Source organism: Colias philodice, chromosome 23 (genome assembly GCF_061535455.1).
Source record: "Colias philodice isolate Cphi_HAF_F1 chromosome 23, ilColPhil1 Martin Lab GWU primary, whole genome shotgun sequence".
Lineage (NCBI taxonomy): Eukaryota > Metazoa > Arthropoda > Insecta > Lepidoptera > Pieridae > Colias > Colias philodice.
Window position 1 is genome coordinate 5,566,679 of NC_143108.1, and position 18,723 is coordinate 5,585,401.

Consider the following 18,723-nt stretch of genomic DNA (forward strand, 5'->3'; position numbering starts at 1 on the left):
TACCAGGGTGAACCTTCAGTTCACCCCCGCGTCCGCGTTAAAATGTAGAAGCCCTTCTGGCTAACATTGAGAGACACCACACAAAAAAAAAAAAAAAAAATTCAGAATTGTTAATAAATCGTTATGGAAGCTCATTCTTCAATAGACAAATACAAAAACCTGCATACAAGTATTGGGTTGTGCGGCTTGTGCCCACATATTTGAGACACTTGCAAGCTGCTGTCGGACATTTCTAGCGGAAGTTTTCTTGCAGATGGAAACGCGGCCTAAGATATTCCCACACAGCCAAGAAGCTTATATCTAATACACTGGAGATTTCAGTATGAACATTAACTCGTAACAAGAAAATATGACCTTGAATGACGCCTGTATGTTTTTTTATCCCTTTCACACCTAACTTGGCAAGTGAGTGTGAAAGGGATAAAAAACATACAGGCGTCATTCAAGGCCATATTTTCTTGTTACAAGTTAATGTTCATACTGAAATCTCCAGTGTATTAGATATAAGCTTCTTGCACACAGCATTTTCCCCACAATTTTCCCCTTAATTTTCCCCATAGATATTCCATTAAAAATTACCTAGATTATGACCTTAGAGTATATATTATAACAATAGTATAGAGCGAGTGTATTGCACAAATTGCATAGTGCGCATCGTAGGCAGATGATCTATAGATAATATAGAGATGTGTGTGTGACAAATAGGGATGGGTAGGTATCAATTGCGTGTTGAACTATCGTTATGTTATGTAAATAAATATGTATCGTAAATTTTATGTTCAATAAGTTATTAAAGGAAAAATATATGAATAAAGTATAAATATGTAATTTTAAATTTGTTTACCAACTGAATAAAGTTTGTTTATTCCATTTGAATATAATATATAAGAAATTTTTTTGTATTAATTATAAGTACTTTAAAAAAATATGTTTAATTGGAATTCCAGAAAAACGTGAGTACTTTTTAAATAATAAAGTTAATAAAAAAAAAGATCGGGTTTAGTGCTATTTTTTTAATAATAAATCAAACAATAATAATTTTTATGATAATATAATAAATAATATTAATAATTTTTTTATTTAATTTTATCTATTCTACTATCAAAATCTTCAAAATCAATTTGGCGGTTCAGAAAATATATCGTAACATTACATACTTTACATTTATACTATAATACATTCGCATTCATAATATTAGAAAGTGTATCATACAAAACACACCACTTTATAATACATTTTTAAAAGAGTTTTAATTTTAAAGTTAAATAAATAATTTGTTAAAACATAGTTCTTCTAGTAAACTTTATATCGAGTACAGCGTTGGTCAGGTCACATCACTACGATCACGTGGCGGCAGTGAGGCGCGCGAGCGAGCCTGCGCGTGTCCGCCTCCCACCTACCCTTCACCCCCGCGATGCTAGATTTATTTTCATAAAAATAAGTATAACAATCGACTTACCGATGAAATGTGATACTGGATTTAAATTTTGTGTATTTTCTCGTATCGTTTTTGCAAGATATAACTGCACATTTCACCATGTTTATTCCTAGATATGAATAAAAATCAAGAGCAACGCACTTCGTCAGCACTCAACCACGACTACGAGCGCGCGCGGCGGGAACGTCGTGTTGTTCCCACCTGTGCCTACTGTTCCCACTTGGTTGTTCGCGCTCTATAGATATCTATACTCTAAGATTATGACAACTTCCAATTGACAAGTAACATTGACATGACATTGTTTAATTGCTCTCTGTGGTCTATAGTCTATAGTCTATATTCTTATTTCTTTGTTGTATTTTTTGGTTATGTTATATGTACACAAGTCCATGCTTAAATCTTAAATTATATATTATTTCAATTACATAAATGATTCCAAATTAAATCACTTTGTAAGAAAACGTTTAAGCGTTTTTGTGAAGTATACGCAATAATTTAAGTTTGATTAGTTTATTTTTATTTTGCTTGATTGTAAACTTGATGCAGAGAAGTAAACATGAACGCCGAAAAAGTTAAAGATATTGGTAAAATATGTATTCCTGGGATGAGATTAAGTGTATCAAATAAGGACAACATCCCAGGTGCTGGAACATATGAGCTTAAAGGATATATATACGCATCTTTAGCGGGAGTGTTAAAAATGCAAGAAGATGAGAATACAAAGGTAAAATAAGTTCAACAACAATGCATTCGTAATTTAGTGCTTTTTAATTACATAAATACTCTTTCAGGCTACAATGATATCGGTTGAGAGCCCAAAAACCCCTAGTGTGCTGCCAAAAACTGGAGATGTTGTGACTGCAAAAGTTACAGTAGTGAACTCGAGATTAGTACAGTGCCTTATATTATGTGTGGGCCCATCAGTGCTGGTGAGGCCCTATAGAGGTATCTTGAAGAAAGAAGACATAAGAGTGATTGACAGAGATAGAATTGACCCATATAAGTGTTTTCGGCCAGGCGATGTGATTTTAGCTAGAGTTGTATCCTTTTAATAATTATTACAATTTAAGGTATTTTTCATGCAGGTATTAGATGTACTTACAGAACTATTTATATTGTGATATGCAATATGGTTTGAAGTTTTAATATAAAATTTATTTTTCAATCTGCAAAACTAAAAAGATGTTATTATGAAACATCAATATCCATATTGTAATTTAGAACAGTATAATTGCAAAAAAAAATTTCTTACATCCAAATTCAGTTACCTATGACGGAAATACACTGGTACCATCTATCTACTGCAGAGAATGAACTTGGGGTTGTCATAGCAACGGCAGAAGGTTCACCGCAAGGAGTCAGCATGGTACCAATTAGTTGGTCGGAAATGCAGTGTCCCAAAACATTAGTTAAGGAACCTAGGAAAGTTGCAAGGGTCATACCAGATAATATAAATAGAGCACTGTTGGTTGAAAGCAAGGATGAAAAGGGAAATCTTGATACAAATAAAAGTTGATTTATTGCTCAGAATTTTTTTTATTTATTTACGTTATCTACAGTGGTGGACGTATAATTAGAAACACGTAACAAAATGAAGTAGTCATCAAATTCATTTGACATTTGTGTATAATAACGTATTAGAGATTAAGCATTATTTCATATGTAATAGAACACCCGTTTATCTAGCTTTATAAGAAATTGCTTAATTTTAATCAAACGTTAGCTTAAATTAATAAAATTAAACAACTTTAAGTGAAGTCTGATTTCCGAGTATTTTCAGTCTGGACAACAAATTAGAAACAGCATGATTCCAGTGTTCCAAAGTCAAAACCTGTTGAAATGCCGCCAATATTTTTTTCTTCTACAAATATTTGCACCGTTTTTTAAACATTCTATCTAAAAGTTTCTGAAAATTAATTAATTTTGCAGTAAAATGGGTAAAAGTAAGATTTGTGACCCATCAACAAGAAAAATAATTTTAAGTTTACATTTTGACAAAAACTAGAGTTACAGGAAATGTGCAAATCATTTAGGGTGTTCGATAAAAATATATTCAATGCTATAGTTTATTTAAAAAAGCATGGTACTTCCAATCAAGTGCCTAGAAAAGCTCGACCATGAAAAACCGCTGCACGCGAGGATAGGCAAATGATTATTTTGGCAAATATGGATCCATTTAAAAGTTCAAATTCTATTATAAAATTAGTTTTTTCCGAAGACGAACCTCACAATGTGTCGATGAGATCGGTTCGCAGGCAAGTCGAGGCAAAATTTTTTGGGAGAGACGCCAGGAAAGTACAGCTTCTTATTAGGCAGTACAGGGAACAACGATTTTCATTTACTAAGAAATATTGCTAGTCTGTCCACTAGTACGCCAGTGAAAAAGTTTTATTTTGGGATGAAACTAAAATTAATTTAATCAATTCTGATGGCAAAGGATACGCGCGTCGTTCAGTTAACCAGGCCTTAGAGAAAAAAATAAACAGTTCAGCATGGCGGAGGAAACATTATAGTATGGGCACGTATGGGGTTGTTTTGAGACTGTTATAATCTTTATAGACAACAACGGCTTTACAACGTCGTGGCTTAGATTGTATGAGATTTTCACACGTTTGCAAAAACATATTTCCTAATAGAATTAGGGCCTTTAAATGGATCAATCTCTGCGAAAAGAATAATTTGCCTATCCTCGCGAGCAGTAGATTTTCATGGTTAAGCTTTTCTAGGCACTTAATCAGAAGTACCATGCTCTTTGAAATAAACTATAGCATTGAATATCTTTTTATCGAACACTCTAAATGATTTGCAATTTTCCTGCAACTCCAGTTTTTGTCAAAATGTAAGCTTAAAATTATTTTTCTTGTTGATAGGTCACAAATCTTACTTTTACCCATTTTTGCTGCAAACTTAATTTTCAGAAACTTTTTGATAGAATGTTTAAAAAACGGTGCAAATATTTATAGAAGAAGAAAATATTGACGGCATTTTAATAGGTTTTGACTTTAGAACACTCGAAACATGCTGTTTCTAATTTGTTGTCTAGACTGAAAATACTCGGAAATCAGACTTCACCTATATAAATTTTTTAAATTTTGTAAATTTAAGTTTGATTTTATAAATTTAAGCTAACGTTTGATTAAAATTAAGCAATTTCTTATAAAACTAGATAAACGGGTGTTTTATTACATATGAAATAATGCTTAATCTCTAATACGTTAATACACAAATGTTAAATAAACTTGATGACTACTTCATCGTGTTACCTGTTTCTAATTAAACGTCCACCACTGTATGTATATTTTTAATGTTACGACCAATCCTGGCATTAAAATAGTAAAAACTTGATAACAAGATGCAAAAAAAAGGAATATACTATACTAGTTTATCTACCCTAATCTTATCCTGTTTATCCTGCGTAAACAAATGGATAGCTGGATTAGCTTTATTATTAAAAAGTTATCTAAATATATTGGATAGGTAGCTGTTATGATTTTTTTAACTATCAGATCAAAAGTTTACAATATTGAAATCACTGGCAGGTACTTTTCGATAAGCAGGTTATATTATGAACCTGATTTAATTATTTCATGCCAGCATATAAGCATAATTTGTTTATTTTTGGAGGATTTTTAATAGTAACTAGCGGTCGGCCCCGATTTCGCTCGTGGTACATATTTACGTTTTCTCTCCATAAGAAACATCCTCGTACTTCAAGGAATATTATTAAAAAAATAATTATCGAAATCGGTCCACCCGTTCACGCGTGATGCCGTGACCGATTCATTTTTATTTTATATAATATAGAAGATTTAAAAAAAACAAAGTGAAATGAAACGTAATAGATTGACAGTGACAAATGTTTAACCAATGAGCAGCTGTTCTCTATCAATTTGAAGTTTGAACTTTGTCATACATTTTTATGTCAAATGTCCATCATTCATCATTGTTACGAATTGCGATATGAAAAAGCTGAATGTATTTTTAAAATTCAAGTGATTATACTGTGAAAAAATTAAATAGAATCGTGTAAATAAATCATTCCATTATGTTATAGTTGTAGTATTATGTAGATTAAGTCACCTGTGCTATATTATTTACAAAGTTAAATTGTGTATATCTATTGCACGTAGAATTCGTTACGCTTACAGTGATTTTCAGTGTTTCATACAGTAAAGACGTATCAAAGGTCTAAAAAATGAAATTCGCTGAACATCTAAGTGCACATATAACGCCCGAGTGGCGGAAACAGTATATAAACTATGAGGTCAGTATTTTATATAAAAACTAAAAAAGGGTTCAAGAACGTGAATTTATATCATTTGATAAGTTATTAAGTAAATAAATGATCACGATATAATATTTCTGCGACGACCTTTATCGTGAATTGTTTCGCTTTTAATATAAATTAAGGCTATTTTATATCTATGCAAAATAATCCATTGTATTGAGTTGTTATTGTTTATTTATGGTTATTACACATTATTATTAGTCACATGTCCTGTATATGAAATTGATAGATGTTATCAAATATTTTTACCTAAATGAACATGTAGGTATTTGCATTTGATACTAAAATATAATAAACATTTTGATAAACCTTATCTATTGAGTTATTTGAATAATCCAGGTGCTATTACTTCTAACTGGATGAGATTGTATGATAAAGTTTATTAACATCATTTGAATTAAAATTATTTTTTCATATTGTACTTTAAATAAAATACTTATAACAATAATAATTACTAGGATTTATAAAGAAAAATATTAATTTTAAGCAATAGTTATTCAATACAATATTTAAAACTTAAAATAATTATATTCATAATCATTTTATTAAGATTGTTAAATTTCAAATTTTATAATATTTGCTCTAGCACTCTTCCAACCAAATTGTTACTTGTAGTAAAAAAAGTTGTATATCCCTAAATGCCTACATAGCTTGAACATAGCAAATGAGCAGATATAAACATTGTTATCAAGTGTATTTTTTATGAATTTTGATAAAAAAGAATATGCAAAAACTAATAAACAGATTTTAGGGAATTTGGCAATGATGTAGCTTACAGTATAACACATAAGCTAATTAATATACTTGCTCTTGCTTGCTGGTAAAGTTAGTATATTATATTAATTAATGAAATTTAAGTTTGTTTTAACTGTTTTAAATAAATAGGAAATGAAGGCGATGTTATACACAGCAGTAGAAGAGGCTCCATCGGCCGAGAATGTGGAACCAGAGGTGCTTTCAAGGCACTTTGCAAATTTTGATGAAACTTTTTTCCACTATTGCGATGAAGAGCTGAAGAAAATTAACACATTTTATTCAGGTATTTTATTAATTATTGGTTATCTATATACATACACTAGCAGCGCTCCGCGGTTTCACCTGCGTGGCTCCGCTCCTGTTGGTGTTAGCGAGATGAGATATGGCCTATAGCCTTCCTCGATAAATGGGATATCTAACACTGAAAGATTTTTTCAAATCGGACCAGTAGTTCTTGAGTTTAGCGCGTTCAAACAAACAAACTCTTCAGCTTAATAATATTATATAGTATAGATTGGTTATCTATATACATATGGTTCAGTATAATGAAAATGTAAATTATAATATGACAATATAACTTATAAGGAAAACTTGTACTGTGGTCAAGACAAATTATTAATGTAGTATAACATTTTATTTTAATGTATTTGGCATTTACCTACAATAGCAAAATTGAAAATACCTACACTAGATTAAAATTTTGTGTGCAATATATGATAGAAAAAAGTTTTGTACATACAATTACTATTTGTTGTAATTTCAAATAATATTTTTAATATACATAAAAATTTAATGGTTTTCAAATATAATAGGAAATCTCCTTAACACTAATTAACATTGCTAGACAAAATTCAATTTTTTACAATCTAAAAATATGAGGAAAATATTTTTGTATTTTTGTTAAAACTATGCTAGCTGCCAAAAGCATAAAAAAATATGTTCGTCATTGTATTTTAAACTTTCAATCAGGACAAATTTGTTTTGGTTTGGTGACATCTCATTGTTAGTTTTTGTTACCTACCCAATCGAGCTTCATAAATACTTTTAAATACATACATTTATTAAGATGTATATTTGTTTGTTCAAACAAGGTAATCTCAAGAACTACCAGTTCTAATTATAAAATTCGTTTTGTGATGGTTAAAGCTCTTTAAAGCCTATAGGCTAAAGAACATGCTACCGTCCACATAGTGGACCGTTAAAAAAAATGGCTGATAACGATTTTTTTTCCTTTTAAGAGCTGACAATGTTGCATTGAGCTAGTAGACTCTTATAAACTAGTATTTAAATTTCACCTCTTGCAAAATATAACAAAACTTCAGAAAAAAATATATTTTTCGTCTTATTTTAGAAAAGTTAGCAGAGGCTACAAGAAAGTATGCAACATTACAAAGCGAATTGAAATCGAGATTCGACACAATAAAACCCAAGAGTGGGGGTGACAACAAAAAGGCGATCCCCAGAAGGAAAATACAGGAATTAAAGTTGGCGTTTAGTGAATTTTACCTTAGTTTAATATTGTTACAAAATTATCAGAATTTAAATTATACAGGATTTAGGAAAATATTGAAGAAGCATGATAAGGTTTGTGGTAGTTTATTTCAATAACAATTAAAAATACCTTAGGAAACAGTTTATGTCCAGATATAGAATTTTTTGTTTGTTTGTACTGTCACAGATGATAAATTGTTATTCTAATTGTAATGCCATTCACACGTTTTACTTTAAGTAAATGTATAAGGAAAGTTATAATTTTGGAATTTATGTGTACTGTTAAGTGTATGTACATACTTTACAACTTACATACTTTCAACTATTCCTGTTAATTTTTACTATTATTTACCAACAGTTATTAAATGTGAGTAATGGCGCCCAATGGCGGGCGGAACATGTCGAAACATCGCACTTTTATACAAACAAAGATATAGATCGATTGATCAGCGATACTGAAGCGACCGTTACTAATGATCTGGAAGGTAAGATAAACAATATTCCAAATCCCTCATAATAAAAAAAAATGGCGCGAATTTTTAATGTGCGAATAATAATGGAAAAAGAATATTCCAAGTTTAAATTTCCCGCAAAAAAACGCATTTTTGTCTGCGAATATGAAGAAAAAACATGATTGATTAAAAATAAGGAAATATCCCGAATTCGTATTTAATACACCCACAAATTACATTTTTGTAACTCATATTTATATTTTTCCATTTAAGGCGGAGACAGACAGAAAGCGATGAAAAAGCTTCGCGTACCACCGTTAGGTGAACAACAGAGTCCTTGGACGACGTTCAAAGTCGGTCTGTTTTCTGGATCATTCATAGTTCTTTCCATCACAGTTGTGTTATCTGGTGAGTAAATACTTTTTATCTTTTATTAAGGCTCTTTCATACTGACCCATTAAGCTCGATTTTTTTATTTATCATGTTGTCAAAAAAAAGTTTACTACAAAATTACGCTCGTAAATCATGAATTAAACTATATACATAATATGTATATTAATTCAGACAAATTTAAGTACATACATATATTGAACGCAATCGATTTTGTTTCAAGAAGTTGAACCTACACTCTTTTTATAAAAATATGTCGAATCAATTTAAAAAAAAATGAGTGTTTGAAATATTTTTTTTCATCAATATTCTTCATCTTGTACCTAAGTACCTATCTACATACCTAAAGAAGTTACAATATTAAAAAATCACGCTTATTAGATACTTTCGTAAACATTTTCAAGAGAATTTGAAAGCTTTACACATTCCATTATTTGTATAGGATAGATTGTTATCTTAAAAAATAAGAGGCATAAATCAAATCTTTCGACCAGCAAAGTTACACCTTTTCTTATCTTATTTCTATGCTAATTTTTACAACCCATAAAGTTTTCTTTATTAAGTAGGTTCTAACTAAACAGATATAATAAATTATTTCATCGTATACTACAACAATAAAGCAATAAATTAAGATCTCATCGTATGTAGTTTCGTATGACGTAATGCACATAGATTATAAATTGTGCCACAAACTATTTCTTATCTATGCACAGTTTAACCGTGGACGGTACAGATTAAATAGAATTTCATCAGTGTTTGAATTTAAATGTTTATTCTGTTTTGCATTGAATATACTTAGGAATATACGCTGCAGTTACGTATTTGTTCTAAGATTAAAATTTATTTGCCTTATGGTTTTATCTATTACCATCTATTACTGAAGTTGGTTATGCTACGATGTTTGTATTTGAATAGATACCAATTATAGGCTATAGGACAACTTAACATGCCCCCATGTTAAGTTTTTCATAAATTTTTAAACAACATCCATGGGTAATAAATAATAAGACATGAATAAGGCACGAATTAGTTTTATAAGCGACGATATAAAGGGCATGTTGTAAAAGTGTAATTTATTATCGTACTTTTATACGAGACATCCATTTCTTTTAATGCTACGCAACATAAGAAAGCCACAAATGCATTCAATATTTTTCTAAATAGTACTGTCAACCTAAAATCAAAATATGTTTCGATCAAAAGCTGTTACGAAATCGTTAGATCACGTTTCAATCGTTTTTACAAAGCATCGAACGTCATGTTTGAAAAGCGATTCGATATAATTTAAAAATTACCTATGCTAAATGTTGTGTTACATTAAAATGCTCTATAGTCTATTCTATCAGCACCTATATGTTCTTTTTCAGCGCTCTTCCACGATGCGGCAACAGAAAACTTCAAAACGGCCTTCCGATTGTACCGCGGGCCATTTCTATTTGTCGAATTCATATTCCTAATAGGAATAAACGTATATGGTTGGCGCAGTTCTGGCGTCAACCATGTTTTAATTTTTGAATTAGATCCAAGAAAACATCTATCTGAACAGCATTTGATGGAATTAGCGGCGATATTTGGGGTCGTCTGGGCGTTGAGTATACTCAGCTTTATATACAGTGCGAGTTTGAGTATACCGCCGTTTGTCAATCCGCTAGCGTTGGTGCTGATTATGCTGGCGTTTTTGATGAACCCCTTTAGAGTGTTTCGGCATGAAGCGAGGTTCTGGTTTTTGAGAATATGTGTGAGTTTTTTTTAGTTATATATAGTAACAAGTAGCATTTTTTTAATCTCGTGGTTTCAGTGCCTTAAATATATAATTGCAATGTTATTATATTAAAATCTCAAAGAAGATACAAATAGAAATATTAGCACAATAAAAAAACGGATGGAATCAGATAATAACTTCTCGTAAGAAAATAATTATTACAAATTTTTAAAAACAACAGATTACTTATCACATTTTTTTGCAATAAACAAACATACAATTTCTTTTATAACATGTTGCAGTAAGGGGCGATTTTTCAATGCTTGGATAAAACTTATTCGTCGAATAATGTATAAAACTATCATTTTAAAAACGTATTCTAATTGGCCGTATTTGACAGTTTACGTGAAATTTTTAATATTATAGTCTAATACTTTATTGGACGGATAAGTTTTATCCAAGCATTGAAAAATCGGCCCTTAATAAAATATATACACTGTTTTTCAAGTCAGTTAATTATTTACTAATACTAAGTTACTAACTAAACTTGCAGGGTCGTATTCTAGCCGCTCCCTTCATGCCGGTGCTTTTCGCGGACTTTTGGCTCGCGGACCAGTGGAACTCTTTTGTCTATGCTTTCCTGGATTTTCACTATTTGGTCTCGTTCTATGTGGCCGGTGCCGATTGGTTTATTGTTAATGGTGAGTTTATTTCGTAATACGGCACAATTCTCTACCTTCTTGTTACCACGATCAGAAAAGAAAGGAAGAAAAAAGCATTTATTTAAAAGACAAAGTTTTAAAAAGCAAAAATAAAAGCATATAAAATTCACAAGCAAAATATAATTTATGGCTTTGAACATACTTCATATTTGTCAATTGTCTCCATTTTATACTGATGACTTGATTTATTAATTATTAGCTTTCCGCCCGCGGCTTCACCCGCTTTGTCTAAAACATAATAAATTATATACTAAAACCTTCCTCTTGAATCACTCTATCTATTAAAAAAAAGATTTAAGCATACATAGGGACATAGGGACAGAGAAAGCAACTTTGTTTTATACTATGTAGTGATTTTCTCTGTTCACTGTACATGTTCATACAATACATTGATAATTACAGAAATGCTTTATTGATCTTTCTTTACTTTCGTGTAAATCGTAGTGCGTTCACGTAATTGTGAAAATTGAATTGTGTGTACATTTAAATAATTAGACTAATCAACTTTCTTTTTTAATATTTGCACACCCAATCAATGGGTAGAATGTATTAGCCACATAATATTGTAATTAAAACATCTATAATTTGTAACTACATTCTTGCAAATAAGTATAATTTGAAATTTCAGATACGTTCGAATCAACAAAATGGTTCCTAATATCTCGAGCCATAGTAAACATTATCCCGGCTTGGACTCGTTTCTGGCAATGTCTCCGGCGTTACCGGGATAGTAAGGAGGCGTTCCCGCATCTCGTGAACGCCGGGAAATATTCAACTACCTTCTTTGTAGTGCTTTTTTCTACTATGCGGACTATGTATAAGGGTAAGGAGTAAAACTAGAAGTAGTGAAACATTAAAAAGTATATCCTCGTGTTACACATACACGTGGGACGTTACACTAAATTTTTTTCCAACCCCGATACAGAAGTTTCACTTCAAAAATCTTTTAACTTTTTAGCGGAGTACGAGAACCCATACGACAATCCGTTCCTATACGCGTGGCTCGGCTGCCAATTCATATCCTCGTGTTATACATACACGTGGGATGTTAAAATGGACTGGGGGTTGTTCACTGCGGGCCTGCAAGCGGAGAACAGCTTGCTGAGGGAGGAGATCGTGTATAGTGTTGGGGTGAGTATAGCTGATTATAGAATAGAATAGAAAACACTTTATTGCACACAAAAACAAAATTTACAGAAACGATATGTTACTTAATAAATGTACAATTTGGCGGCCTTATCGCTTAAAAGCGATTTCTTCCAGGCAACCTTAGGATAAAGGAAAAATAAATCAGTAAAAAGGTCAGATTATATAAATATGTTTATTAAAAAAAGTCGATCTTCGTATTTGACTTTGCACTTCGCATTTATATTAACAGTTAGCTGTTGCCCGCAGCTTTTGCAAAACTTAATAACTAAAATTAAGGGGATGCTCCCTAAATATTATGTGAAATTGCATTAATATTCTGAAACAGTCACACATACGATCAAAATGGAACTTTAGTTCATATATGATTTATTGGGTCTGTTTCTATCGATGTACAAGACAGTTACCTAATTGTAACATTTTCGCTCGATTCATTTTTTATTCAAAAATTATGCCTTTTCTAAGGATTATTACATTTTTTTAAAGATTTACTTGGACTTTATGTCTAAAATAAATGTTAACAGTAAGAAAATAGAGTTTACTATCGAATCGCAAGATATTTTTTCTCTAGATCGATTATTACTTTAGTTATAAACGAAATAAGAATTGAGACTTACTTTTCGAGCTCGAACGCGATCAAAGAGCGCACGCGATATTCAACTTTATTGCGGCTGTATTAGCGTCAAGTATCGTAACCGGTCTCTCAGTGCCAGAAATTATGTTAGGGAGCCTCGTCTTAATATGGTTATTAGCGCTCCGGGAGTGGTACGTCGAAATGTGGCTAATAAGTAATAAGATACATTTTACTTCAGTTGTCTCTTTTTCGCTCACGATAGTTGAATCATGCCATCTCACTTTGACGGCTGATCGTGTGTGCGTTGCGTCGAATGTTGTGTTGATAATGTTTTAAATTGTCCAAAATGATGTAATGCCACATGGATTTCGGGTTTGATGTTTCTACACATTTAATATTAGCGGTCCGCCCCGGCTTCGCCCGTGGTACATATTTCGCAATAAAAGGTAGCCTATGTTCTTTCTCAGGGTCTAAAGATTATCTGTGCCAAATCGGTCCAGTAGTTTATGCGTGAAAACCGTGATAAATACATACATACAAAGTACAAACCTTTCCTCTTTATAATATTAGTCTTAAATATTTTAATTTTTCTTTCAGTTCTACTATTTTGCGATCATAGAAGACTTTGTGTTGCGTTTCATTTGGGCGCCGGCGTTCTACTTAACTGAGAATAAAATACTTAGCTCTGAAACCGTCATATCTGTATTGGCACCTCTTGAAGTTTTCAGGTAAGCGGATATTAAAGTTTTAACATTAAGGGCCGATTTTTCAATGCTTGGTTAAAACTTATCCGTCCAATAAAGTATTGCACGATAATATTAAAATGTCACGTAAACTGTCAAATACGGGCAATTAGAATACGTTTTTAAAATGGTAGTTTTATACATTATTCGACGAATAAATTTTAACCAAGGATTGAAAAATCAGCCCTTAGTAAATTACTTCTGACATGATTCAATTTAGGTCATTAACGTACAAAAAGAAACGACTCACAAAAACGCTTAAAATTTTCTTAAACAAAACTCTGCTTACGTATCTATTAGGCAGAGTTTTCTAATGAGCGTAGACAATAGACTTTAAACTTTACTACCACGAAATAAGGTGTTTGAACGTAACGTATACGAAACACCACATACATTATTTATGAGTCTAGTTGCTTATAGTATCTACAAAGCATATGTATTATTCTATTTATGGTAATAACATCATAAATGTAATAATATAATACATACTGTTTAAAGTTTTTTTTTAATCAATTGCTTTTTCAACCAGTTTCATATAAATTGTGAGTCAAGTTGTCTATAGTTAGTTCGATATATCTACAAATTTGTTGAAATAACAAAATTTAGAGCTATTTTTTGTTCAATTAACTGCGTCTTCCAACCAGACGCTTCGGTAATAACTACATTTAGAGCTATTTCATTTTAAAAAAGACGGGTTGCACTCCGGGAGTGCCGGCAGAAGTGAAAACTTGATTATTAACGTTGAGCATGTTTGATATTTTGGAATGGTATCCGTCTTACGCTTTTTCGATCAGGTCACGTGTCCTGACGCGAGTTTAAGATTTTATACCCATTACAGAAAAAGTGCTCAACGCCGCTAAAGAAGTTTTCACTTCAATAAATACTTTTTACCTCCACGCAGACGCTTCATATGGAACTACTTCCGTCTCGAGAACGAGCACCTCAACAACTGCGGCAAGTTCCGAGCCGTTCGTGATATATCCGTAGCGCCGTTGGATTCATCTGATCAAGCGCTGATTCTGCGCATGATGGACCTGCCCGATGGAGTGCATAACAGGTGACGTCACTGGCTCATCATCACTTTCATTATCATTACAAACACAAACTGCAGTATCGACGTCATCACCAACAATATCGATGGCATCGTTCATTTTCAACTCTAACACTCAATATCGTCTTCAACAATAATGTTGACATCATCACCAACACTAAGGGCGCGTTCCCACTATGTCGTAACGACTAATTTATCGTCCGACGACTGTCGTCTCTACCTGTTCCCATTATAACGATTGTTTGTCGTCAACATTTTTTATCGTTTAGCGACTGTCGTATCTAGCTGTTCCCATTGGATCGCGACGACATTTTATCGTTTCCTGGCAGTCGCTTTGTCGTTTACACATCATAAGCAAGCTACAAATCTAGTCGCCTCTGCATTCGCTTGGTGATTACTAGTGCGTTTACTCTCCTGAGTTCAATGGACGTCATAGAGTTGCCATCCACGATTTTTTTATCGTTTTACGACTGTCGTGCTTGCCGTTCGCACTGTCACGACAAAGTGTCGTCACTGCAAAAACTGTCATAGACGACAGTAAATTGTGTCGTTCTAAATGTGAACACCTCCATTTAAACATATAAGCCACGACACTTAAAACTACACGATTATCTGTCGTCACGACACGGTGGGAACGCGCCCTAAGGGCGCGTTCCCACTATGTCGTAACGATTAATTTATCGTTCGACGACTGTAGTCGCTACCTGTTCCCATTATAACGATTGTTTGTCGTCAACATTTTTTATCGTTTAGCGACTGTCGTATCTAGGCTGTTCCCATTGGATCGCTCAGATCGCTCGCATCATCAGCAAGCTACAAATCTAGTCGCCTCTGCGTTCGCTTGGGTTGGGAAAAGCAAACCGAGTACAGACACGAGGGGCGCGCGGGTGCGAGAGGGAAGGGAAAACACGTGTTCGTCTACATAGAGTTGCCGTCCACGATTTTTTTATCGTTTTACGACTGTCGTGCTTGCCGTTCCCACTGTCACGACAAAGTGTCGTCACTGCAAAAACTGTTGTAGACGACAGTAAATTGTGTCGTTCTAAATGTGAACACCTCCATTTAAACATATAAGCCACGACACTTAAAACTACACGATTATCTGTCGTCACGACCCGGTGGGAACGCGCCCTAAGGGCGCGTTCCCACTATGTCGTAACGACTAATTTATCGTTCGACGACTGTCGTCTCTACCTGTTCCCATTATAACGATTGTTTGTCGTCAACATTTTTTATCGTTTAGCGACTGTCGTATCTAGCTGTTCCCATTGGATCGCGACGACATTTTATCGTTTCCTGGCAGTCGCTTTGTCGTTTACACATCATCAGCAAGCTACAAATCTAGTCGCCTCTGCGTTCGCTTGGTGATTACTAGTGCGTTTACTCTCCTGAGTTCAATGGACGTCATAGAGTTGCCGTCCACGATTTTTTATCGTTTTACGACTGTCGTGCTTGCCGTTCCCACTGTCACGACAAAGTGTCGTCACTGCAAAAACTGTCGTAGACGACAGTAAATTGTGTCGTTCTAAATGTGAACACCTCCATTTAAACATATAAGCCACGACACTTAAAACTACACGATTATCTGTCGTCACGACACGGTGGGAACGCGCCCTAACACCAACTGACGGAACTGATAATTATCATCATCGCTAACACTATCAACATAGACATTATCACCGCAAATGCATTCGCTAAATATTTTCAATCAGTATTTTTAAATGAAAAACCAAAACTTGATTATAAGGAGGCTTCGCTTGTATCCGGCGTCGCTTCATCACGTATTTCTATAGATTACATTTCAAAATCTGATATAAAGCTTGCAATTCGGCGCCTTAAACCGCATTCGGCAGCAGGTCCGGATAATATACCGCCGTTCATTATTAAAGACTGTATATCAATTTTTATTGAACCTCTTCACTACATATTTAATTTGTCTCTCCAAACTGATACGTATCCTACCGTATGGAAAACTTCGCGTGTTACACCGGTTCCAAAGAGTGGCTCCAAAGTGAGCATTGAGAACTATAGACCTATCGCGGTGCTATCTACTTTTGCTAAAGTATTAGAAATTATTTTAAATAATCACGTCTCACAACAAATAAGTTCTCGATTATCGGATTGTCAGCACGGTTTTCGTGCCCGTAGATCAACATCAACAAATTTAATTAATTTCGTCGACTACGCTTCTAAAAACTTAGATCGGAAAAAACAAATCGATGTCAGTTATTTCGACTTTAAAAAAGCGTTCGATCGCGTAGATAATGACGTCCTTTTGCGCAAATTTTCTATGATTGGTTTCACTCCCAGGCTGGTAAAATATTTTGCAGACTACCTCCGGGATCGTTTTCAATTTGTACAACTTGGTAGTTATCGTTCAGATCCATATGCCATCAATTCTGGTATCAGTCAAGGCAGTACCCTCGGACCTACTCAATTTCTGGTAATGATCAACGATCTTCCAGACGTTATTAGTTCTTCCCAGTGTCTTATGTTTGCCGACGATCTCAAATTATACTTGGCTATAGGAAGTATTGAGGATTGTCAGGCATTACAAAACGATATAAATAGCGTCTGCGAATGGAGTAAAATGAACCGTTTAGATCTTAATGAGGCAAAATGTAAAGTAATGACTTTTACTAGGAGTAAATCTCCACATCTCTATGACTATAAAGTTTTGGATAAGGTTGTAGCTAGAGAGAATTCGATTCATGATTTAGGCGTATTATTCGATCGTTCCTTAAGTTTTAATGACCACATAATTGATTTATGCCATAATGCATATAAAGCCCTTGGATTTATTTTTAGGCAGACTGCTCGTTTTAATGACAAAACTGTTATCACTAGCCTTTATTATGCGTTTGTACGTAGTAAGCTTGAATATAACGCTATCGTGTGGAGCCCGCATGAAAAAATTTACACGTTAATGATTGAAAAAATTCAACGTAAGTTCTCAAGATGCCTTTTCCGGAAGATGTATGGATATTATCCCTACTTATATCCATCCTTGTACGTTACGGGGATGGTTGGAATGGATACACTCGAGCTACGACGCGAGCGCGCGCTTATGGTTCATTATTATCTGCTGTTAAATAGCAAAATTGACAATCCCGTGGCACTGGGGGCCTGTGGTGTGTGGGCACCGAGCTGCTCCGTGCAGTGGCGCTCGCGTCCGCTGTTCGCGGAGAGCCTGCTCCGGACGCGAGCCGCTTGGAGTGCACCCACCCATCATGCACTCAATTTGTTAAATAAATTTTTACGTGCTAAATCTGAAGTGGACCTATTTAATGTTAATATTGTATCGTTTGTCTCTAATTGTACCTTATTTTTAAGTCAGACTTTGTAATAATTGTTATCTTTGTGCGTTTTGGTATGTTTTGTACTGTAAGTCAAAGATGTATAAATAAATAAATAAATAAATAAATAAATAAATTACTACCATCACAAATCCTAATTATAATATTATAAATGCGAAAGTAATCTATCTGTCTGTCTGATCTATACTAATATTATAAAGCTGAAGAGTTTGTTTGTTTGTTTGAACGCGCTAATATCGGGAACTACTGGTCCGATTTGAAAAATTCTTTCGGTGTTAGATAGCCCATTTATCGAGGAAGGCTATAGGCTATATTATATCATCACGCTAAGACCAACAGGAGCGGAGCAATGCGGGTGAAACCCGGGGGGAACAGCTAGTGTTAAATAGGCGTAGTTATATTTGACCTAAAAATTAACATTCTATATTATTATCTTTTCAGAGCCACAAAGAAAAAGAACCCGAAAAAGATAAAAGAGAACGACAGAAAGCCGCTGCTCAAGAAGGAATCCATTCAAGACATTCAACTCGAATTAGATTTATCCTCCAAAATGTTGTAACCAACTGTGATATATAGTGTACTTGATATTTTGTTTATAAGCGATATTATGAGTATTATTAAATATATTTCTATTAAATGTGTTCGAGTTTTTC

General features: G+C 33.5%; 3 protein-coding genes across 3 annotated transcripts; all 3 read left to right on the forward strand.

Moving 5' to 3' along the window:
* Positions 1–1,790: 1,790 nt before the first annotated feature.
* On the forward strand, positions 1,791–2,968 carry Csl4 (exosome component 1 Csl4). Its single transcript, XM_089709827.1, has 4 exons — positions 1,791–1,890; positions 1,985–2,162; positions 2,230–2,478; positions 2,703–2,968. The coding sequence occupies exons 2-4, from the start codon at positions 1,995–1,997 to the stop codon at positions 2,952–2,954; spliced, it is 669 nt and encodes a 222-aa protein (XP_089565953.1). The 5' UTR covers positions 1,791–1,890; positions 1,985–1,994; the 3' UTR covers positions 2,955–2,968.
* A 2,390-nt stretch (positions 2,969–5,358) lies between these two features.
* LOC149478060 (solute carrier family 53 member 1) lies at positions 5,359–18,711 on the forward strand. Its single transcript, XM_089710036.1, has 12 exons — positions 5,359–5,702; positions 6,612–6,765; positions 7,834–8,066; positions 8,332–8,458; positions 8,699–8,833; positions 10,183–10,553; positions 11,071–11,218; positions 11,868–12,062; positions 12,198–12,370; positions 13,557–13,687; positions 14,604–14,759; positions 18,512–18,711. Exons 1-12 carry the CDS (start codon positions 5,634–5,636, stop codon positions 18,627–18,629), a joined length of 2,010 nt encoding a protein of 669 aa, XP_089566162.1. The 5' UTR covers positions 5,359–5,633; the 3' UTR covers positions 18,630–18,711.
* Positions 16,475–18,173, forward strand: LOC149478061 (uncharacterized). The gene has a single exon (XM_089709820.1). The coding sequence runs from the start codon at positions 17,044–17,046 to the stop codon at positions 18,097–18,099; it is 1,056 nt and encodes a 351-aa protein (XP_089565946.1). The 5' UTR covers positions 16,475–17,043; the 3' UTR covers positions 18,100–18,173.
* Positions 18,712–18,723: the final 12 nt, after the last annotated feature.